The sequence below is a fragment of the Anomaloglossus baeobatrachus genome, chromosome 3, assembly GCF_048569485.1.
Source record: "Anomaloglossus baeobatrachus isolate aAnoBae1 chromosome 3, aAnoBae1.hap1, whole genome shotgun sequence".
In the NCBI taxonomy this organism is placed as follows: domain Eukaryota; kingdom Metazoa; phylum Chordata; class Amphibia; order Anura; family Aromobatidae; genus Anomaloglossus; species Anomaloglossus baeobatrachus.
In genome coordinates this window covers 433,510,208-433,534,267 of record NC_134355.1, presented here as the reverse complement: position 1 = coordinate 433,534,267, position 24,060 = coordinate 433,510,208, and the positions used below count along the sequence as shown (strand labels likewise).

Genomic DNA, 24,060 nt, shown 5'->3' with positions numbered 1-24,060 from the left:
ACTGGAGAGATATGCCAGAGTGGCTCCTGTTCCTGATATGTCTTCCGGTGAGAAATCTGTGAGAGACACTGAACATAATGTGGAGGATCCAGTGAGTAATCTGAGCCCTGTTTGTTTAGTAGCTCAGCAAATACAGACGCCTGGGCCTGTGATTGAAGGTGGGGGAGGGGGAGATATGGAGCAGCCTGGGTCTGTCCCCGCTGAAGCTGAACCCACACTGGGAGAAATCCTGGCAGCAGTTAATGCTTGCAACACCACACTGGCCACTTTAAGTAACCAAATGGGAACTGTCACTTTGGATATAGCCTGTATCAAACATAAGCTGCAGGGGGTGACTACCAGAGTGGGGGAGCTAGAAGAACATGTGAGTGCAGCAGAGCATAAGTTGCCACCAATGACACGGGAGCTGGGAAAAGCCACGCAAAATATCACAACACTGCTGAACAAGGTGGACGATTTAGAGAACCGCTCCCGTAGAAGTAATCTGCGCCTGGTGAGGGTCCCGGAGAGAGCAGAAGGGAATGACTCCCTGGGCTTTTTTGAAAAATGGCTATGGACACCTTTGGCAAAGATGTTTTATCTCCATTCTTTGCTATTGAGAGAGTGCACAGGATCCCTACACGTGCCTCCTCCCCCCCCCCGCCAGGAGCACCCCCACGTCCTATCTTGCTTAAACTCCTGCATTTTAAAGACTGGGATGCTATTCTGTGCAGATCCAGAGATATTAAGGAGCTTGCTATTAATGGGAGGAAGATCTCTATTTTCCCTGATTTTTCCATGGAGGTACAACGTAAAAGGGCGCAATTTCTTGAGATTAAACTACGCCTGCGCGGATTACAAGTGCCATACTCCATGATGTATCTTGCTAGACTGCGAATTGCGGTGAATGGAGAAACTCACTTTTTTGATACAGCATGGCGCTGTCTTGGCTGGATATTAATGAGAGGTCCATGAGGAGGAAGAATACTTGAAGATCACCCTTTCTACTGCCAGGTGCTGCTGTTTCTTATTGTCTGAGATGCTATGCTGGTATAATTACTACCGATCATTTAATTTTGGATCCAGGGCGGGAGATGACCGGTTCACTGTGGACACTCGTTACGGGAAAAAGCTGTGGACCCTTCTCCTTGCATGGACTCTGGGCGAGTTTTCTAGCCCTGATTCTCTCTATCTGAGAGAAATGTGCAAGTTACACTTGTTTTTGAGGGCGGGGGCGCTGTGTACTGGTGTGCAGGGCTTTATTTCCCGCCTTGTTTTTTTTTCGTTTTATTGTTGTATTTTGCAATTAATATGTGGGGTGTGGTGTACCTCAGTTGTGTCGCTCAAGCTAATGCTAACAGGAATTGGTGGAGATTGCTTCTCTCCCACAGGAATGGAGTATGCTCCGGTTTATTATTTTTTAACCTGCTCTTATGGCGACATCACTTAATATTGTAGCGTGGAATGTTAAGGGCCTCAGGTATGCGAATAAGAGGTGTGCTATATTTACTCATTTGCAAAAGTTTCTCCCGGATATTCTATGTTTATCTGAGACCCACATGGTAAGAGATAATGTTCATTGGCTGAGGAAGGGATGGATCACACATGAATATTATTCCACATACTCAACCCATGCACGGGGTGTCGGTGTGTTGGTGCACAAATCCATCCCGTTCTCCTGTACAAAATCAGTGGTTTACCCTGGGGGCAGATTTGTTTGTTTGCTTTGCACACTGTATGGTATACAATTTATTCTGGTTGCAGTATACATTCCTCCACCGTACTCAGTCGAACCAGTAAAAATAATCTTGTCTGTTTTAGACTCCTTGCCCCCTGCGCCAACTCTTTTGATTGAGGAGATTTTAACACATATTTACATCCTTATCTAGATAAGCTACATTCGGGGAACATAGAGGACGCAGCCTCAATTTCATTTGCTAGATTGCTGACAGAGCTGGGTTTGGTAGACCTTTGGCGCGTCCAAAACCCCACATCCAAACAGTTTTCCTGCTACTCTAGCTCCCATCACACTATGTCACGGATTGACCTGGCTATTGGGAACACACTTCTGACCTCATATGTACAAACGGTGGCCTATCTACCTAGAAGCGTATCTGATCACTCACCACTCCATGTTACACTTTCATGGGGAAAGCCCCTCACCCTGTCTAGGCCTATCTGGAAACTTAATCCCTTCTGGATCCAGCTTATAGGGGGATCTTTGCATGATACTATTTTAGAATATTTCCAACTTAATGAGTGCTCCGCACCATCACATATAGTCTGGGACTCTATGAAAGCCGTGGTGAGGGGCATCTATATCAGAGAAATATGCATACGTAAAAACCAAAACAGACGCTACACCCAAAGTCTGATTCAGGAAGTATCTGTTGCGGAGGCTGCAGTGGTGCTCAACCCGACAGAGGAAACGAAAAACACTCTAGAGAAGGCACAAACGTCACTCAAAGAAAATCTCATGTCGGTGGCAGCAAATAAACGTTACTTCCTCAAACAGAAATATTTCATAGAGGGGGAGGGAGTAGGGCACCTACTAGCCACAGTCATTAGGGCGCAGGAAGGATCTTCATATATAAATAGGCTGAAGATGGAGTCGGCTGACCTTGTAACGGAAAGTGAGGATATAGTGAGGGAGATAAAGAGGTATTATATGCGACTATACACATCAGACTGTGACCTTACGGAGACTAAGAGAGCAATATTTGGATGCTCTCTCCCCACACTAGCCGACGAAGAAAAGGATTTGTTGGCTCGAGACATCCTGTTGGAAGAATTAGAGGAAGCGCTTGGCCAGACGCAAAATGAAAAAGCTCCGGGAACGGATGGCCTGCCTGGCGAGTTTTATAAAACGTATGCACCCTTACTGCTACCTAAACAACTTAAAGTATTTGAAGAAGCTGAAAGGCAGAGGGTCCTCCCGCCTTCTATGAGGGAAGCTTTAATAGTCTTAATATTAAAACCCGGAAAAGATCCAGAGATCCCGGACTCATACCGCCCAATCTCTCTACTACCAACAGATGTTAAATTACTGGCCAAGGTGCTCGCCAATAGGATGTCCCGAGTCATCTCATCTATTATACAGAATGATCAAACAGGATTTATTCCGTGTAGAGCCACATCTATGAATCTTAAAAAATTATACTTGGGGATTCAGCATAGTTCTGAGAAGCCAAGAGAAAGGCCAATTTTGTCCTTAGACGCCGCTAAGGCGTTCAATAGCTTAGAATGGGGGTATTTGTGGGCGGTACTTCGGAAAATGGGTTTTGGACACAGATTTATAAATTGGGTGAAGCTGCTATATGAGTCACCGGTGGCGACGGTTGGGGCTAATGGCAGGGTCTCTGAGTCTTTTCCTCTTGGAAGAGGTACTAGACAGGGGTGCCCGCTATCGCCCTTGCTATTTGCTACTGCAGTGGAGCCATTGGCAGTTGCAATACGGAAGTCCAAGGAGATAACGGGATTTAGGTGTGGAGCAGTGGAGCAGAAGATATCATTATACGCACATGACCTACTTTTATATTTTTAGACAGGGTACATTCCTCGATTTTGCCGGCAATGGATATCATTCAAGAATTTGGGCGGAGGTCTGGCCTTCGGATTAATTGGTCCAAATCAGCTTTAATGCTGATAGACCCTCTCCCGGTGGGTTTCTCGGACTTGCAAATACCGGTTCCTGTGGTCCGAGAGTTTAAGTATCTGGGAGTAACAGCCCAAATCCGAAGGATTTCCAGACCCTAAATCTGGAACCCCTGTTGCAGCGGTTCAGAGCAAAGGTACACACCTGGTGTCGCTTGCCGCTATCAAATATCGGTAGATGCAACTTAATCAAAATGGTAATGATGCCACAATTACTATATCTTATACATAACTCTCCAGTGTGGATACGTAGGGAATTTTTTGCAAAAATTAATACATTATTCCGGGAACTTATCTGGAAGAAAAAACGGGCTAGGATTCGACTGGAAGTGCTACAGCGGGGAAAGGAGGAGGGAGGACTGGCGGTACCAAACCCATATATATACTATATAGTCTCCCAGATGCAACATCCTAGGGGTTGGGGCAAAGAAGGAGCGTGTGATAATAGTGGTGATATAGTGAGAGAGGGATCGGTATGGAAATATCCGGGTTGCCAGTTGGATGTGAGACAAAGACAGATAAATGGGGTACGATATCCCACGTTGGCTATGATATTTAGGGTATGGGACAGAGGTAAGTTTCTTTTGAAGATAAATGGGCCTACGGAGTTCTGGTCACTGTGGCGGAACCCGGATTTGCCAGAAATTAAAAAATTAGTGGGGTTCAAAGGATGGGAATATAAAAGGATCAATTTAGTGTCACAAGTACTACAAAATAATGTTCTTAAAAGTTTTTTGAGCAATTGAGAACGGAGTTTCACCTTCCACATGTCTTCTTCTTTTATCAGTACTTACAGCTGAGGCACGCACTGGAAAGACAGAGGAGGACAAACACAGTGACACATAATCAAACATTACATATGCTACTTACATCTGAGTCCTCTAAAGGTCTTATTTCTGAACTATACAAAAGATTACTACCTGCCCATCTGGAGACATACCCACTGACTGTTAAAAGTAAATGGGAACGGGACGTTGGTCCCCTGACGGAAGACCAGTGGTCCGACATTTTAGAACAGGTCCCTAAACTGGCGGTCTCTGAGTGCCAAAGACTTTCTCAAATATATCTCATCCACAGGGTATATAAAGCTCCCAGCCTATTTATTCAGGATGGGACTTAGACCAAATGCACAATGTGTTAGGTGTGGACAGGATGATGCCAATTTGATGCATGTTATGTGGGAGTGTGGACACATTGGTGATTTCTGGAAACAAACCCTGGAACTCCTAGACCAAATATATCATATCACAATACAACCATCGCCTCGTCTATGTTTGTTGAGTCTGTGGGAGGGAGGAGTAGGCCTGGACTCTCCAACAGCCCTGGGAATAGCACGTATCCTGTATCAAGCAAGGAAGATACTGGTATACCGTTGGTTAGATCCTCTACCACCAACATTACCAGAACTTAAAAATAAATTAAATAATGTCATTAGATTGGAAAGGGGAGTTTATTTAAAAAGAAAAACACTGAGAAAGTTTTACAAAATCTGGCAGCCATGGATGGGGCACTAGTGCAGGATGCAATGTTGGACCAGTTACTGGTGTGCTTGCAGTGAATGGAACGTTTGGGGAGTAAAAGTTAAAACTAGTTTTTTACGTGGCGAAGTGGACTTTGAGTAGTGCTGTGGGAGGGGGCCGGAGGTGTGTGATTGATGACTTAACGGGGAGAGAGAGGCAAGCGGGTATGGAAATATGTGGAGCGACACGGCTGATGGAGGAGACTTTTCTATTAGACTGAGGTATTGTTGCATAGTTTAACTTTTGTTTATCTGTGGAACCATATTGTTTGTAGGCTCAATTTATGTAGCTGATCTAAGAATCCTTTCTTCTTTTTTTTTATATACAGAGGAAGAACCTGATTTATAGACAGACAGCATATGTTTTTTTTCAATGTACGCTTTTACTAGTTATATAAGATGCAATATATTTTCTCTGTATTGATTCCTAGTTGTTTAATAAAAAAGATCTGATTTAAAAAAAAAAAAAAGAGAATCATATATACAACTAACAAAAAATTGCCTAAAAACACATTTATTAATAAAAGACCCCAAACAAACTACACAAAAATATTCTATAGAATAATGGCACTCATATAGCGGGATTAGTCAATAAATATATAGTTACAGACAATCCAGGTAAACAGTTGTAAATTTAAATGATATACCCTGGTCATCCCTCGTTTTGTTACTTACCTGACCAGGGAAGTTGGCACCATATAAATTGTCCAGCAAATGTCTACCCTAATTATCTGATCATATACTGTGCTTCACCGCGTTTCTCCTTCAGATACTGGTTTCTGGAGGCTCATGGACGGAGAGAGATTCATTCACATGACAAATGATAATGGATACCCAGCTATTGTCTGCATTCTTATGCTCATTTTCAATATATAGAGGCACATCTTAATGACCTCACATGTTCCTGATTGATAGAAAATTTACCCAATAAAGAATCATTGTCAATGTTGTTTGTGGAGCACACAATCTCATATCTAGTGTATTTCTTGGGTGCATGCGCATCCTACCTCAACAATAAAGGTTATGATGACTTTTATGTATCAATTGCACATGTGCCCTGATGAGCGCTCAAGATGCCAAGGTCCCAGGTATCTCGACGAGCATCCGGCACATGCGCAGAAGGCCAAAGCGCACATGCATACAATATAAACATTATACATGAAATATAAACACTAGAGGTTGTGATGACCTTCATGTGTTAATGACAACCTGTGAAGGTTTTTTTTTATTTATTGGTGTGTATTTTATATAGTCTTATAGCATATATTCATCTTTTGTCTATTATTCAAGCAGTAATGCATGAAACACGTAATATGGACATGCACTAATTTTTAAAGTAGTATCAACAAAGGATTCTGTATTTCTAGTGCTGGATTTTTGAAGCATCCACTATATCAGTAGTGCAGATCATTGGCATAAGCTGTGTACAAACTAGAGCCAGAGGGGATTAATGGGGATTTCAGTTTAGAATCCTGCAGAGTTACTAAAATCTTAAAAAAAAAAAATAATAATAATAATTATCTAAAAAGTCAGCTTATCCTTGCAGTAGTTGAATAAAGTAATGCATTTGAGAGTTTCTCAGCTTTTCTGTAGATTTTATCCATATGAAAACTGTAAAAAAAAAAAAAAAATCTCACTGTTGAACATATAATGTAATATTGACATCTGGCAAGTGGTTTAAAGATTTTATGAACAGCTAGAATGTGTGAAGTGGCTCTTCTTGTTTACCGGTGTGGATGTGAGATTACAAGTAACATATCTACATTTTCCGCCAGCAAAGGCAGGCTCCTAAATAGCTATACAGACAGTGGAAATTGATTTTGTCTTTTTATGTGCTTTTTTTAATTATAATTTTTAGGCTCAAAAATGGAATTTTCTGTTTGTGATAAATACAGCACATATAAAAATTGACTATAGTTACTATTGACTCACGATGGTAAAATATTTTACACCAGTCAGAAAAAAAAAAGATTAAAGGTTCATTGGTATGACCCTTAGGAGTCCTGTGAAAGATACACACCCATCAAAAGTTTTATCCTGCTAATATATTGCAGTCCTCATGTTATAGAACGCTGTGTACTTACAATTACTAATTTTTCCCTTCTACCCAGTTAATTCTTCTTTTTTCCATGACATCGCATGATTAAAAGCAAATTAGCTGAATCATTCTAAGCTCTAAGTTGAAGCAGTTTTGGTTTTTTTGTTTTTTCCCCACATCAGTCATCAGTGCAACATCCCTGGCAGGGGGAGGAGCAGAGTGTGTGGGTCAAGAGTTGGAGAGGGGGATGACTTGTGCAAAAAAAAGTGACTTTCTTTTTCTTCATAGTGCTTAGAATGATTCAGCTAGTCTGGTTTTCATCATGTTATGTCATAGACCTAATGGAAAGCAAGAATTAATTGGGTAGAAGGGGAAAATGAGCAATTATAAGTATGCAGTGCTATATAATATGATGACTGCACTATAAATTAAAAGGATAAAATAAATAATGGCGGGTTTTCATTAATCGTTTATTGCACAGGCACAGCATTAGTCTATAATTGTGGCTGTGCCAGGTACTGCAGCTTAGTCCCCTTCAAAATCTTAGGCTGCTTTCACACATCAGTTTTTTTGCATCAGGCTCAATCCGCCTCAAAAATCTATGGAACGGATGCAGCGAAAAAAAACCGGATCCATTGCATAAGTTTTTCCATGCGGCCCGTCCATTTTTTGATGGATCCAGTATGATACTGAGCATGCGCAGTTCAAAAAACCGCATCCGGCCGCCGGATGCGTTTTTTGCCGCAGGACGCCGCATCCGGCGTCCATAGGCTTGCATTGTAAATCGCGCCGGATCCGGCCGGATGCGATTTTTCTCCGAAGACAAAAAAAACGCTGCAAGCAACGTTCTATGCGGCCGCTGCATCGGCTAAGTATGCCGCATCCGGCAAAAACTGGATGCAACGCAAGGCCATGCGGCACAATCCGGCGCTGATGCAAGTCTATGAGGAAAAAACGCATCCGGCGGCAAAAAAACCGGATGCGTTTTTTTCAGCAAAGCGCCGGATTGTGCCTGATTGCAAAAAACTGATGTGTGAAAGCAGCCTTACTGGGAGGAGTATTTCCAGAAAGGAATGAGAGGTTTTGTAGTATATGCAAAGGATAAAATGTCTAAGAATAATAAAATCCAGCACCAAATGTTATCAATTAAATCTTTTGTTTTATGCATAAAAAAGCATAGAAATGTTTGTGTGGACATATCCCAACCAACTCGCCACACAGTTGAGGTTCGCAAGGCTCTTGTCCAGTGGCCACGGACTCTGGACTTGACCTCTGGACCACAGTCCTGTGAATCTTTGCTGAACTCTAAATGCTATATAAACAAAGAAGCCTACTTCTCAAAAGTCATGATGTCCTTGAGATCATATACTACTATAGATTATATAAGATTATATAATTGTGGTGTTAAGGTTCTTTTTGGAGTTTTACATAGTTTACTTTTTCCTACAGCTCGCGTGCCCAAGAAAATCTTGAAATGTAAATCTGTGTCCAGAGAGATCAACTTTGCATCTGAAGAAGAGATGGAGAATTTTAGACTAGAACAGAAAGTCTACTTTAAGGGGCAGTGTTTAGAAGGTATGATCTCTTAAAAGGAATGAATGCTATGTTCAAACCTGGAAATTGGCAAATCTTATCTAGTTGTCTCTTACATTCCTAAAAATAAGAGCCGGAGTATAATTCTTTTTCATTTGTTTTCTAGATCTAATGCATTGGATGCTCTTTGATATGTCTTGTACTACTTGTACACTATTATCAGCGAGTAGCAGTGTAACAGTAACATTTTCTTTAAAAAAATTTCATTTTATATTCAAATTCGGCAGTAAAATATATATAGGTCAATATAAAATCTCTGTTATTCTATTAAAGGTATTTTACTAGACATGGTGGAAATCGGTTCCCAAGACCTGATACATTGTAGCCTCTTACATGACGCATCTCTAGTTCTCTTTTGACTTGCCAGTCTAGAGTGATGTTGCCTGTGCGTCATACAGCAACGATGACATCACATAAGGCCAGCTAATCAATAGAGAAGCCGCAGATGCCATCACATATTAGGCAGTTCACAAGGCTCCAGACCAAGGGCAGGTTATTGAAATGGCCTATAGACCGGGATTCTCGCCCACTCTATATTTTACTGCTGTGAATCTTAACCTTAAGGCTAGTTTCACACTTGCGTTAATTACCTTCAGTCGCAATCCGCCCTTTTGGAAAACAGCGGAATCCGTTAACGGATTCCGCTGTTTCCCATAGACTTGTATGGATGACGGATTGTGACAGAAGTACCTGCGTTGCTTCCGCTGGCCGACGCTGCGTTGCTTCCGCCGGGCGGAAGGAACGCAGCATGTAACGTAACGTTTTTTGAGCAGCGGAATCCTTTATTTTTTCACTGCGCATGCTCATCTTTTTTTTTTTTTTAAATCACAGAAACGTTATTTTGTCTCTCGGTGGCCGAGCGCTCAGCTGATCGCCCGGCGGCCGGCTTTTGAGAGCGCTCAGCTGATCGCCCGGCGGCTGGCTTTTGAGAGCGCTCAGCTGATCGCCCGGCGGCCGGCTTTTGAGAGCGCTCAGCTGATCGCCCGGCGGCCGGTGTTTGAGAGCGCTCAGCTGATCGCCTAGCGGCCGGTGTTTGAGAGCGCTCAGCTGATCGCCTAGCGGCCAGCTTTTGAGAGCGCTCAGCTGATCGCCTAGCGGCCGGCTTTTGAGAGCGCTCAGCTGATCGCCCGGCGGCCGGTGTTTGAGAGCGCTCAGCTGATCGCCTAGCGGCCGGTGTTTGAGAGCGCTCAGCTGATCGCCTAGCGGCCAGCTTTTGAGAGCGCTCAGCTGATCGCCTAGCGGCCGGCTTTTGAGAGCGCTCAGCTGATCGCCTAGCGGCCGGCTTTTGAGAGCGCTCAGCTGATCGCCTAGCGGCCGGTGTTTGAGAGCGCTCAGCTGATCGCCTAGCGGCCAGCTTTTGAGAGCGCTCAGCTGATCGCCTAGCGGCCGGCTTTTGAGAGCGCTCAGCTGATCGCCTAGCGGCCGGCTTTTGAGAGCGCTCAGCTGATCGCCTAGCGGCCGGCTTTTGAGAGCGCTCAGCTGATCGCCTAGCGGCCGGTGTTTGAGAGCGCTCAGCTGATCGCCTAGCGGCCGGCGTTTGAGAGTGCTCAGCTGATTGGCCGGCGGCCGGCTTTTGAGAGCATTCAGCTGATTGGCCGGGTTTTGAGAGCGCTCAGCTGATCGCCCGGCTTTTGAGAGCGCTCAGCTGATCGCCCGACGGCCGGCTTTTGAGAGCGCTCAGCTGATCGCTGGGCGGCTGGCTTTTGAGAGCGCTCACTTGATCGTTCACAATAGTCTGCCGCCGGTAAAACTGTAAAGGAAAAAAAAAAAGCTTTCCGTTGTTTTGTACGATCCGTTGCATTCGTTGTGCCATTATATGCAACGCATCTGTTGCATCCGTTACACAACGCAACGCAACGGATGCCATTCAACGCAAGTGTGAAACTAGCCTTACGCTTCTGTCCCCATTCCTTTTTACTGTTGGATGATGCTGCAGATATTATCTCATGTAGGTCCGACACAAACAATGAAATATTGAATGTCCATAATGAATTTATTTTAAATTCAGTTTTTTGTCTTCCAGAATGGTCTTTTGAGTTTGGCTTTGTAATGCCCAATTCTGTGAACACCTGGCAGTCCATGATAGAAGCAGCACCGGAGTCTCAAATGATGCCAGCTAATGTTTTAACGTAAGAACTTGGCATTGTCAGTGTGTGTCCTGATATAGTGGAAATTGGATAGGGAAGCTTTATTTTCATACAGTTTAGGCTACTTTCACACTAACTGCTCTTCACAAGCCTCTGTCACCCAGAATACCATAATTCTAACGGAGCCACTGAGTATAATGAGGTATATTGAGTCCACAGTCTTTAACTTTGGACTCTGACATTATTTTATGATGTCTTTTATGCTACAAACGATCCTGCAGCAATCTATGCTCAGGCATAACAGGCAAACAGTTAAGTATTTAGTACAGAAATCTCTGCACAATTTTTTTGGTAGCAAAAAACACGCTTTTTTTTTTACATTTATGTTGGAGATTTTCCCCCACTCTTTAGTATAGGTGAAATCTGCAGCAGAAAGTTGAAAGAATTGATAAGCTGCAGATTTAAATCTGCAACAAAAAAATAAGCAACACATGCATGAGACTTCAGGATTCTCATTCACTTTGCTGGCATCAAGATTCCCTTCAGGTTTTGTAACAACTCCGCAGAAAAAAATGTATCGTGTACAGAGCCTGAGAATTTGTTAACAGACTAAAGAGTGGAGCTGATTAGTGATGGGTGGACCCGCAGATACCCAGGAATCTGTGTTCAACCGGGTTGAAAAAAAAAAACGCCCTGTTCGTGCCTGGTATTGATACCGGATATCTGGCCGGACGCCGGTCCCCATATAAGTCTATGTGGACCCAAATCAGGTGCTTAAAAATGGTGGTAGAAGGGATGGGGGATTGAAGCAAGCGCTTCATTCTAACCGCTCTACACGTGGCGGTACTGTCACTCACTCTACTTTATGCATATGCACTGCTTCCCCCTCCCATCTGCAGTCCTCGCATCTTTAGTTGCAGTCAGACGCGCCCCCAGTCTGTGTGGCAGCATTTCTGCTTGCTGTCAATCACACACACTGTCTGCGTCAACATTGGTGTAAAAATAAATTAGAAACAATTGGCATAGGGTCCCCCCATATTATGATACCCAACACAGATAAAGCATATGGCTACAGGCTGCAGCCCTCAGCCATGTGCTGGCTGTGTATCAAAATTAGAGGAACCACATGCGGCTTTTTTAATTTTATATATTATTGAAATAAATAAGTTTTTAAAAAACGGCATGCGCTTCTCCCCCCAATTTTGATACCCATCCATGATAAAGCAGATGGCTGGGAGCTGGTATGCTCAAGCTGGGTAGACCCATCCTTATTGGCCCCCCAGCTTAAAAATATCAGCCTGCAGCCACTCAGGATTGTCACATCCATTAGATGCAACAATCCTGGAACTTTACCCAGCTCATCCCGATTGCCCTGTGCGGTAGCAATCTGGGTACTAATGATTTTATCAAAAGTACACTATTCAGCCCAGTAATGCATACCTCTCTGGAATCAGCGTCTCTGTCTCTACATTATGCTGCTCTCAGATTAGGTTGCCAAAACTTGGTGACAGATTCTCTTCAAGATGTTAAAGTTCCATAGCATGCCATGGTAATGATAGTTGTATGATTTCCCTTATTTTTCCATCACTATGGCAAGTGCCATGTGCAGTTTGAAGTGTGTGTTGTCCATAGCTCTATTAACCCCTTAGATGTATACCGTATTTTTGGATTTTAAGATGCACTTTTCCTCCCAAAAACTTGGGAGGAAAATGAGGGGTTTGTCTTAAAATCCGAATATAGCTTACCGGGAGGTGGAGAATTGGCTGGGGGCTGTCTGTGCGGCTCTCTGTGCAGGCGGCCAGGTGCCTGTCAGTGCGTGCGGCCGTCTGCCTCTCTGTGCAGGCTGCCTCTCTATGTGGGTGGGCGACCGGCCTGCTGGCTGTGCGGACTGCAGTGGCTGTGCGGCGAGTGTCCCAGATGGTCTGTCCGCGGTCCAGGCTTCAAATGATGGCGCCCGTAGTCAGCGCTTGCGCAGATGGAGCTCTTGGATGAGCGCTCAATCTGCGCAAATACCTCTCTGGGTGCCATGCCTTTTGAAGCATGGACCGCCGACAGAGCATATGGGACACTTGCCGCATCGGCCTGCTCCACCACACAACCACCGCCGCTGCCAGCAGTGACCCTCCGCCGCTGCCAGCAGTGACCCTCCACCGCTGCCAGCAGTGACCCGCTGCCAGCAGTGACCCGCTGCCTGCCTCTTCCTGCACTGACCCGCCGCTGCCTGCACAGCATCTGCCTCCTGTGACCCCGCTCCACCACTGCTGCCGCCTCCGTCCTGTAAGACAACACCAGAGTATAAGACTAACCCCATTTTGTATTTTTTTTATTTCTAAATTTGGGGTGCTTCTTATAAAACGAAAAATACGGTGTATATGTCCTAGGTCATGTCCCCCCTACCTGATATTGTAAAATCAATAAAAAAAATTGTTGTTTTTTTTTGTTTTTTTTTAAATTTATGAAAAAATGAAAAAAAATTAAAAGTTCAAATCACCCCCCTTTCGCCCCAATGAAAATAAAACAATAAAAAATATCCACATATTTGGTATTTCCACGGTCAGAAATGCCCGATTTATCAAAATATAAAATCATTTATTCTGATTGGTACACTGCGGCGAGAAAAAAATTCCAGACGCCAAAATAACGTTTTTTTTTGGACACAGCAACATTGCATTAAAATGCAATAACAGAAGATAAAAACAGCACATGTACATAAAAATGGTATGATTTAAAAAGACCAGCTCAAGGCACGAAAAATAAGTCGTCACTGAGCCCTAGATCCTGAAAAATGAGACCGCTAGGGGTCTCTGAAAATGGCGACAAAAGCGCTATTCTTTTTTTGGAGAAACGTCTGAATTTATTTATTTATTTTTTAACCCCTTACATAAAAGTATATATGTATCTATAAACTTGTACTGACGTGAGGCATCATAATGACACATTAGTTTTATCACATAGTGAACAAGGTAAATAAAAGACCACAAAAACAATCGTGCAATTGCACTTTTTTTGCAATTTCACCACACTTGGAATTTTTTTCCTGTTTTCCAGTACACTATTTGATAAAAGTAATGGATGCATTCAAAGTACAACTCGTCCCGCAAAAAACAAGTCCTCATATGGCAATATTGACGGAAAAATAAAAAAGTAATGGCTCTTGGAAGGAGGGGAGGAAAAAATGAAAAATTGCCGGGGGTGAAGGGGTTAAAAAAATCTGTCAGCAGGTATTTGCTACTTCATCTGACAGCAGCATGATGTCGACAAAGAGATCCTGAATGTATCACTTCGATTACTGAGTGCAGCCGTTCTGACACAATCCGAATTTTTAGATTTGGCCATCTAGCAGAGCGGAGTGAGCTTCTCTGACCACTCCAGGCTCTCAATATAGATTGACATCTCATTGTCAATGTACAATCACAGGAGGGGACATGTTGGACTGCTCTGTGTCTGACATTGTAGCCCTAGCAATGATAATGGTCCTGCTGCTTAAACAAAGATGGCAAATAAATAACTGATATTTGGACTGTGACAAGACAGGCAGCCCTGAATTTTCTTTAACCCTTGCAGCATGCTTTTTTTCAACTTACATAGCAAAAACCTGCTGACAGATTCCCTTTTAATGAGAGTATTCCAGCTGCATGTGTCTACTATGGAAATTTTAGGGTTGTATAATGTTAGTGTTTTCAAAATATTAAGGTCAAAAATAGAGATGCAGACTCGCAGATAACCGGGACCGGCGGGTCCCTGTTATCCTTTTTTAAAACCTGGTTCCAATCCAGAATCCGGTCCCGTATAAGTTGGTGGGGATCAGAAACTGGGGATTAAAAATGTTGGTAGAAGAAATAAAAAGATCGACTTACCGAAGATCTATCATGGGGGTAAGCTGTTTGCAGGTCGTGCATTCACTTCCGGAGCAGCTAATTAACATTCATTGGATATACACTGCTTTTCCTGCTCACTGGTGCCTGTGATTAGTTGCAGTCAGGAGCGCCCGCACACTGAGGGGCAGCGTGTCTGCGTGTCAGCTGACTGTTTCCATTCACAGGCACTATGCCCATCTATATCGTAGGCCGGGTCACACTGGTGTATGGCATCAGATTCGAGAGCATTGGATGTGATATGCTAACGATCCTCGGCTCAGGCTCTCCTGCGATCGGATGACAGCTGCGAAGGAGAGGAAGGGATTAATCCCTCCCCCCCATCTCCTCCATTGTCAGCCTGTGCGTATATCGCGATGCAGTTGGATAACATCCGAGTGAGGTCTGATGTTTCTCTCACACCCACAGACTTGTATGGAGACTCACAGACGGTCGCAGCATGCTGCAATTTTTTTCCTCATTTCGATTAGGGCTGAGGAAAAACTCACAGATGTGAGCTGCAGAATTGTCTTATATGGGGCCGAGTTCAATGCAAGATTTTTTCACTGCACTCATGCGAGTCATACGTCAGAGTCCCCCCATATTATGATACCAACACAGATAAAGCCCATGGGCACAGGCTACAGCACCAGCCCTGCTCTTATCTTGGATATGTATCAAAATAACAGGAACCGCATGCATTTTTTTTAATATTTAAAAAAATAATGAAAAATAAAACAGTGTGCAGTCCCGATACCCAGCCAAGATAAAGCCCAACAGCTAGGGGCTGGTATTCTTAGACTGGGGAGGGCCATAGTTATTGACCGTCCCCCAGCCTAGAAATAGCAACCTGCAGCCGCCCAGCATTAGATGTGACAAGCCTGGCGCTTTTCCCGTTGCCCTGGTGCGGTGGCAATCGGGGTAGTAAGGGGTTAGTAACAGCCCACAGCTCCTGCTAAGCCCTAGATTGATGATGGCAGGTGTATGGAGACCCCCTCATCACTAATCTGTAACTGAACGTAAACAAACACAGGCACCGAAAAATCCTTTATTTGGAATAAAATATATATATATATATATATATATATATATATATATATATATATATATATATATATATATATATATATATATATATATATATATATATATATATATATATATATATACATATATATAAAAAAACAACCTTTCACCACTTTATTAACCCCTTAAATACCCCTGCAGATCCGACATAATCCACTCTAGGTCCCATGGTGATTCCAGCTCTGCTACATCTCTGTCACAGCGAGCGACCATAAAGCATAACTGACCGCTGTGAGCTCCAGGAAGAGAATGAATAAGCCACGATGAGTGATGACTGGTTGCAGGCAGACGCTGTTACACATGCTGGAGGCACATCTGACTGCAACCAATCATAGAGGCCAGGCATGGAAAGCAGTGCATATGGATGAGCAATGATGAGCGGGCCAGGGAGGCCACAAGAGCAGCGTACAGCCGCGCGGGAGCAGTTTACAGCCACGACGGAGCCTTGGTAAGTATTAAGTGCTTGCTTCATTCTTATTTTCTTTATTTTTCCTTTTTTTTTTTTTAATTTCTCAAGTGCCGGATCCAGATCAAACACTCGGAATAACGGGCCTGACACCTGGGCAACTTTGAAACTGCGCAGATCTGGACTTTTACAGTCTGGGTCTCCCCATCTCTAGTCACAATTCAATATCCAATTTAGGCTGTGGCCACAAGGCAGCATATGTCGCACAACAGCAATTTTTAGAACAGTCTGTTCATAAAAAAACATCTGTGCTACTTCTCTTCGACCTTCTGTTGTGTGACTATTTCAGAGCTGTGGTTTTGCGGTAAAAAAAAAATAACAAAATAATAAATAGGGAAATCGAAGAAAAATGAAAAATATTAATGAAATCAAGGCGTGCTCTATGCTTGTGTGAATATTGATTGCAGGAAAAAGAGCTTGAAAGCGAGCACACCACTTATAAGGACACTATTGCCCTGCCATCTGCACCCTATGCTCTAAATTCTAACAGTCTGTAATCTTGCCTCTATTGGCCCTGAGGACTCCGCTTGATACAAGTATAAGCCCTTGGTTTATTTGCGGATTTTCATCTTAGTACTTTGATTCATTAGTACCTTTTGTGTCCATCTGTGCAATACCAGTTTTGCCACTGTGCACACTTTTTTTTTTTTTTTGTTCTCTGTTATCGGATATCTTAAGGCCCAGTCACACTAAACAACTTACCAGCGATCCCAACAACGATACAACCTGATAGGGATCGCTGGTAAGTTGCTAGGAGGTCGCTGGTGAGATGTCAGACTAAGCAACGCTCCAGTGATCCCACCAGCAACCTGACCTGGCAGGGATCACTGGAGCATCGCTACACGGGTTGCTGGTGAGCTGTCACACAGGCAGATCTCATCAGCAACCAGTGACCAGCCCCCAGCCAGCAGCAACGTGTGGAAGCGATGCTGCGCTTGGTAACTAAGGTAAATATCTGGTAACCAACCCGATATTTACCTTGATTACCAGCGCACACCGCTTAGCGCTGGCTCCCTGCACTCTTAGCCAGAGTACACATCGGGTTAATTACCCGATGTGTAGTCTGGCTATGTGTGCAGGGAGCCAGCACTGACAGCGTGAGAGCGGCGGACGCTGGTAACGAAGGTAAATATCGGGTAACCAAGGAAAGGGCTTCTTGGTTACCCGATATTTACATTGGTTACCAGCGTCCGCAGAAGCCAGCTCCCTGCTCACTGCACATTGAGTTGTTGCTCTGTCGCTGTCACACACAGCGATGTGTGCTTCACAGCGGGAGAGCAACAACTAAAAAATGGCCCAGGACATTCAGCAACAACCGGCGACCTCACAGCAGGGGCCAGGTCGTTGCTGGATGTCACACACAGCAACATCGCTAGCAAGTTGTGCCTCAGCAGCGATGTTGCTAGCGATGTTGCTTAGTGTGACGGTACCTTTAGTGCCTATACTATACCCTTGTGGTACATTTCTTTTGTCCTCTTACCTTTGGCACCTTTCTCCGCTGACAGTGAGTAAACAAAATATCTTATTTCGGAGCACATCATGTTAACATATTGAGCATTGACTATTTAGTGTAGTATTGGGCGTTTTCTCACTTTAATTGTTTTTTAAGTGGTTTTATTTGTGTATTCTTGTTACTAATAAACATTGACCTTTTAACTTACCAAGTGGTGTGCTCGCTTTCATGCTTAGCTCTTTTGTCCCTCAGTCATCAAAGAGAAGTCATTGACAAGTTGCAGTCGCTATTGACAAATAATTCACTTACCATAAACCTCAATGCAAGTGTCCCACAAATCTGGAACAGTTTAAGGCTATGTGCGCACGTTGCGTAATTACATGCAGTTACGCTGCACTTTGTAGCGCAGCGTAACTGCATGCATCCTGCGTCCCCTGCATAATCTATGAAGATTATGCAGGAGCCGTGCGACGTGGCGTCTTAGAGCGCAGCGCTTCGGCTGCTGCCCGAAGCGCGCGTTCTAAGAAGTGACATGTCACTTCTTCCGTGCGCGTTGCCTGCAGCCCCTGCTCTTTCTATGGGAGGAACTGCAGTCAGAGCGCATGGAATCGGCTTTTTTTTTTTCTTCACTATGGACATTTTCTGCAGCGATTTGAAGCGCACGTGTGCTGTTCAGATCGCTGCAGAAATTTCTGTAGTGACTGTACGCAACGTGCGCACATAGCCTTACTATGTCACCGTTGCAGGTTATAATGTGACATCATAGGAAATTATTAGATGTCACAGTGTCTGTATGTTTTTGTTTCTTAATTTATAGATTTGGTATTAGCAGGAATAGGTATCTGAAGCAAAAGAAGGGACAGCAATGGTATTAGAAGAAATCATGCACACAAGGGAAAAATAATGTCTGCCCCAAAGTTATTTAAAGGGAATCTGTCAACAGGTTTTTGCATCTTTATCTGAGAGTAGCATAATGAAGCGACAGAGACACTGACTCCAACTATGTGTCACTCTGCTTATCACTAGAGGACTAATAAACCTTCTGCGAGGTAGTCCTCTATATTCATGACCTGTAGAACCTCTCCTCCACCACTTATTGGCAGATTTCTGTGTACACTGTATGTTGGCAGAAAGCTGCCAATTAGTGATGTGGGCAGGGTTATACAGAGCTTCGCATTTAGAGAACTAGTAGATCTCTTGCATATTAAACGGGAACTTTATCAAAATGACAGCAAGCACTCCAGTAAGTGGCACATTCACATTTTTCTACTCTCAGATGGGATAGGAAAATCCTGGTGACAGAGTCCCTTTAAATCTAGACCCATTGTAGCAGAGTGCCTTTGTGAAACCCTGTGGTGAAACAGATGTGATCTAGATAAACTATTACTACAACACATATCTAACAGTTTTTCTTTGTTTTCTTTACAGTGGGAACGTAATCATAGAAACCAAGTTCTACGATGCTGAACTTCTTGTCAGTACATCCAGAGTCAGGCTCTTCTATGTTTGAAAAATAAGGAGTTACAGGATTTTTTTACCCTCCGTTCTCTTCCTATTTACATTTTATTCTCTTCTGGGGAAGATAAAAAAAAAAAAACATTTGTCGAGTGCTATGGACTTGAATGCATTACGGGACTATGCCCATGTTTCTATACCCAGAGGGCACACCATGCAGCACATTGCACATGACCCTGTCCTCACCTGGAGCAGAATCTATGTTATTCAGTTATTGTCATTGTCTGCGGCATCCTCCAATACAATACTACTTAGTTACTTCACAACAGACTGCTAACCCTCATGTTATGTTTTCTCTGCTTTTTGTCCAAGTTTACTGTTATCTATTAAAATCATTTCTTCCTGGCAAGCAAATGGTTAGGCAACGATTCAGGTACATCAAAATTCAACTAATGAAATCTCAAAGTGCCCGATATTCTCTTTTATTATTCACTAGATTTAAAATACCTGTAAGTGCAGATGAAGTACAATGTATTTTGGCTGCAGATCTCGATGTGAATTTCATCCCGCCCATCAAAACAAGTGAAATGTAAACATATGTGGCTTTAAATTTTCTCACCACAGCTCAATTTTTGTGCTGAAAAAGTCTGCAGCATGTGGATGAGATTTTTCAAAAATGAATCCACATATCTAGGACTGTAATCCATTGCAGATTTTAATTTTGAAAATATGCAGGTAAATGGTTGGTTGTGTTGGGTTTTTTTTTTTTGTGGATTTTCCCCATGGACATGAATGAGGTGACTTAAAATTACAGCAAAATCTTCAACTAGAAAAAAAGGGAATGGTGCTAGTTTGCATAAATATCTGTAACTGTGGCAGCAAAATTTGCAATTTTTGAAATTCTCAATATCTTCCACATTTCTGACCCCTGAAAACATGCCCCTAAAGCTTTCTTACATTTACCATTTGATGCTGCATAATCTGAGACACTGTGACACATGTGGCTGAAAAATTGACTATTACGACTCGGAGCTTGAATGGTTTGTAGGGCATTGATGCTTTCCCTTCTTCTACTAATTCTTTTAAGGCGACATGCACACATCCATGTGTTTCATACAACCCTTTTGTAACTTTTAAAAGCTGCAATTTTTTTTATGTTGTATGGAAAGAAAAAAAATGATCTGTTAAAATGTAGCCGTTTGCATCACTTTAGGGGTTATCCAGGCTTGGAGTTCAAGTCTGCAGTCACTCTAAGTGACTGTAGACTTGTGAATCCTCACACTGCACGTTCTCAGGATCCTCCGATAGCAGCTTCAGGAGCAGGCAGGTGCATGATCGATGACTGCAATAGACATACATGTGGTCACCAGACAGCTAGACGTGCAAGATCTCGTTGAATACGAGTGAATTGAGCAAGGCCCGACACGTCTAGTCAGAATGTTGCCAGAAGTATGGAAAAGGCATATTTTTGGTCACGTGACCTCCCGGTATCTGAGAATCCTGACAGTGCACACTGTGAGGATTCACAAGTCTGCTGTCACATAGACTGACTGTAGAGGTCCTCAAGCCTAAACAACTTCTCTTTTTTAAAGAGATGTAGGAAGGAGTGTCAGAAGGTCATGTGACGTATGTTTGTTTTTTCTCCAGAAAACATGTCCCACTACTTTTTTTTTTTTTTTTTTTTTTTTTTTATTATAAGTAATGCAAGTAAACTAAACTTTTTTTCATCTACTGGATCAGTTAAAAAACAGATGAAACTCAGCTGGAAATCTTATGTATATAGTAGGTTTTCGGTGCTTTCCTTCATTTTACATTGATCCTCAGACTTGAATGACCTAGTCGGATCCTCTAAATGATTGAGAATAGGACAAGTTCTGAGTCTCTCGGCTCTCACTCTTGGATAAGTGATTTTAACGGATACGTGAATACATCCATTCTACTCTCCGGGTCCGAGTGCTGTCCGTTTCGCAATAGGATGTGTCATATAGATGTGTGAATGCTTCCTAAGGCATCACGGACTGGAAATGGTCCTTAATGAAGTGTTTATGGCCATCAACTGTTGCAATTTATCACAATGTTATTTGGTTTAATATTGGACAATATCTCAGATATGAGCGGCTATGTACATTTAAACCAACATTGTAAGACTATTTCCATTCCGAAAAATATTCACCTTGTTCATACAATGTACCACTTGTAATTCATCTACATTCAGTGGTTTTCCATTATTTATTTTTAGAGAAAAATAGCATAGTTTACCCTACTAGGGCCCATGTGTATATACCATATACTGTATATTGTGCTCCCCACTGATTTTGTTTTTGTGTTTTAGATACCACATTAGTCAAATAAGTTAAAATATAATATAGCAAATTCAATTTGCAATTAAGCGTAGACATATTTTAACGGGGTTGTCCAGTATATTTGGCAATGAAGAGATTAAGCAGTGATTATCCAGTAGTGGGCATCCCCTCTAAGTTATTCTAGTTTTATTTATTTTAGATACATATCTCCTCTTACCAGATATAAAAGTCCATTATACTTATGGGTCATGTAGGGGCTAAAGAGGTTATCCAGTACCTTGCTTCTTTTTTCCTATGGCGCTAAGATCTTACAGATTAGTAGTTTGTAACTACTTGCTTGTTCTGACCGACGCTAATCTTGGCCAGCTCAGAGGGGTCAGGGATCGCTCCTGCCGGCGACTATGCTACTTCATTTCACCTATTGTCAACAGAGCAGCCCTTTCTTTTCCTTTTCTGATCAGCTCTATCAACAGGGTGTCATGCAGACATCATGTTGATTGACCACTGGCTACTTGCAGTTAAGACAGCGGGAAGCTGGCTGTCAATCAGCATGACATTGGCAGAGACACCTCATCAACAGAGTAGGGTGGAAAAGAAGCTACCTTGTCAATGTGATGTCACTGAAAGCTGCAGAATCGCCAGCAAGAGTGATCTGTGACCGCCCTAGACTGGCAAAGATCGGCGCATGGCAGAACAGGCAGGTAGTTGGAAATTACTTGCTGATAATTTCTTAGCCGCATCACAATACATGAGCAAAGTCTGAGATAGTTATTACGAAGGCTGTTTAGAATTACTTTTAAGAACCCTTCCTAATTTAATACGAGAACCTACTTTTACTAGGCACATTTTCATACTTAAAATGGAGCTTGTGTGGACAGTTAGCATAACAGGGCCATCATTTATGACTTCTCCTAAGATCTGCCATTTTGGCGGAATTACCCAAAAGCTACAAAAATTGTGTTGTGCAAAAAAATCTGCAACATTTGAAGATGTTTTTGTGATTGAATTCTAGTTTAAACTCCATAAGGAATCTTGGCTTGAGAGTTTTGTTTCAGATAGGTCTTTCTGTAAAAATCCATAGGAATCCATTAACGTGGACCAAAAAGATGAATTCAGTTGTTTGTGAGATACAAGTGTAGTCAATAGCTGAAATGCAGCCACTTTGTTAATTCCTGTATCTTACTTGACCCTTGTATGTCCATTTTACTAGTTTAGAAAATGGTCTAGTTCCACTTTAATTTTGCTCCCTTATGTAAACACTGTGCACATTACATTATGCCTGGAAAGAAGATGGCAGTGTTTTGGGCTTATTTAGCATTTTTTAACAAAACTTGTGTAGTGTAGATGGAATGGGCAGGAACGTCTGCCCACCCAGGCATGGAAAAGTTAGTTTGTGATGTGGAGCAAATTTCCATTTTCTGGAGGCGTTCTAAATGATGGAGAGCATTAGTCAGTCACAATACCTTGGAGTACTAATTTATGGTCTGTGGAAATAAAATGACACACAGTCTTTCTAAACAGGTGTTTTTTTCTAAAGTCCTGGGAAGCTTGATATTATTCAGGAGCCATACATCTGTGAAAGTCTGAAGTGCAGATTTTTCTTTTTGAACATACTTGGTCAATGTATCATTTTCCTGCTGCACTGTTTTAGCATCAAGGTCTTTCCATTCATCGCTGGACCAAACGTAGACTCTATAATGCAAAATGCTGCCTAACCTTAATGAAGAGGAGGATGCATTGTATGCCTCGTAAACAGATATGAAGCAAAATCACAAATATGTTTAGGTTAATGAATTTCTCAGTCATTTTAAGAGTTTAACCTTAAAAAGGATTAGTATATCTACAAAGTAGGATAAAGGGAATTAATAAAGATCTTTATTGGAGAAGTTCTGTAAACAACTTAAATCCATTCTATTGTGTGTCATCATTTCCGTTTTTTGAAGTTTGTGGTATACAAGTGGTTGTAGTCTGTTGCCCACTATAGCCATTGCTGAACACAAAAAATATACACACACTTATCAATATTGTTGCAGGGCTAAGTAATGGCCCTATGTAAAAACTGTCTTCGTAAGCAATATCTGTGTCAAGTTTATTAAAATGTCTATCAGCTCATGATAAATGCCTCTATTAATCATGACTTTCAGGCTACACTATGCTCGCACCGATCTATCGCTTTACTTTTAAGAAATTAATTTCTACCTTTCAGTTTTTATAAAATATCCAGCACGATGATTTGTGAGTCACAAAATTCAAATCTTTGAGTGTATTTTTATTTTAGTTTTAGTAAATATGTAATAGTGGCTGCAGAGTGGAATAAAAAATGTTGTTTTTTTTTATTTTGCCTTCCATTGTGGAGATATTAGCCATAAAGGTATTTGGCAACTAATGAGAACTTTTGTTAAGTTCAAGTGGGCTTTACAAGATATTTTCTTACTGGGGGCAAGTACTTTTCCCTGTATGATGCTGACCAATCATAAGCAGGCTGAAACACTCAAAATAAAGAGGAACACCCCCCCCCCCTTCCCATCCTAGGTTTGAGCAGGTTTCTCCTTGTGGGAGATGTAAGGCCACGT

At 42.4% G+C, this 24,060-nt stretch overlaps 1 protein-coding gene across 4 annotated transcripts in view; it reads left to right on the top strand.

The window, feature by feature from the left end:
• Positions 1-23,396, top strand: part of PDE6D (phosphodiesterase 6D) — a 91,984-nt gene extending 68,588 nt beyond the window's left edge. For all 4 annotated transcript variants that reach the window (XM_075340405.1, XM_075340402.1, XM_075340403.1 and 1 more), the window contains exons 4-6: positions 8,640-8,765; positions 10,807-10,912; positions 19,158-23,396. In XM_075340405.1, coding sequence (XP_075196520.1) covers positions 8,640-8,765; positions 10,807-10,912; positions 19,158-19,239 — 314 coding nt within the window. In that variant the 3' untranslated portion in view covers positions 19,240-23,396. The remainder of the gene's footprint in view (positions 1-8,639; positions 8,766-10,806; positions 10,913-19,157) is intronic.
• The last annotated feature ends 664 nt before the right edge of the window (positions 23,397-24,060 follow it).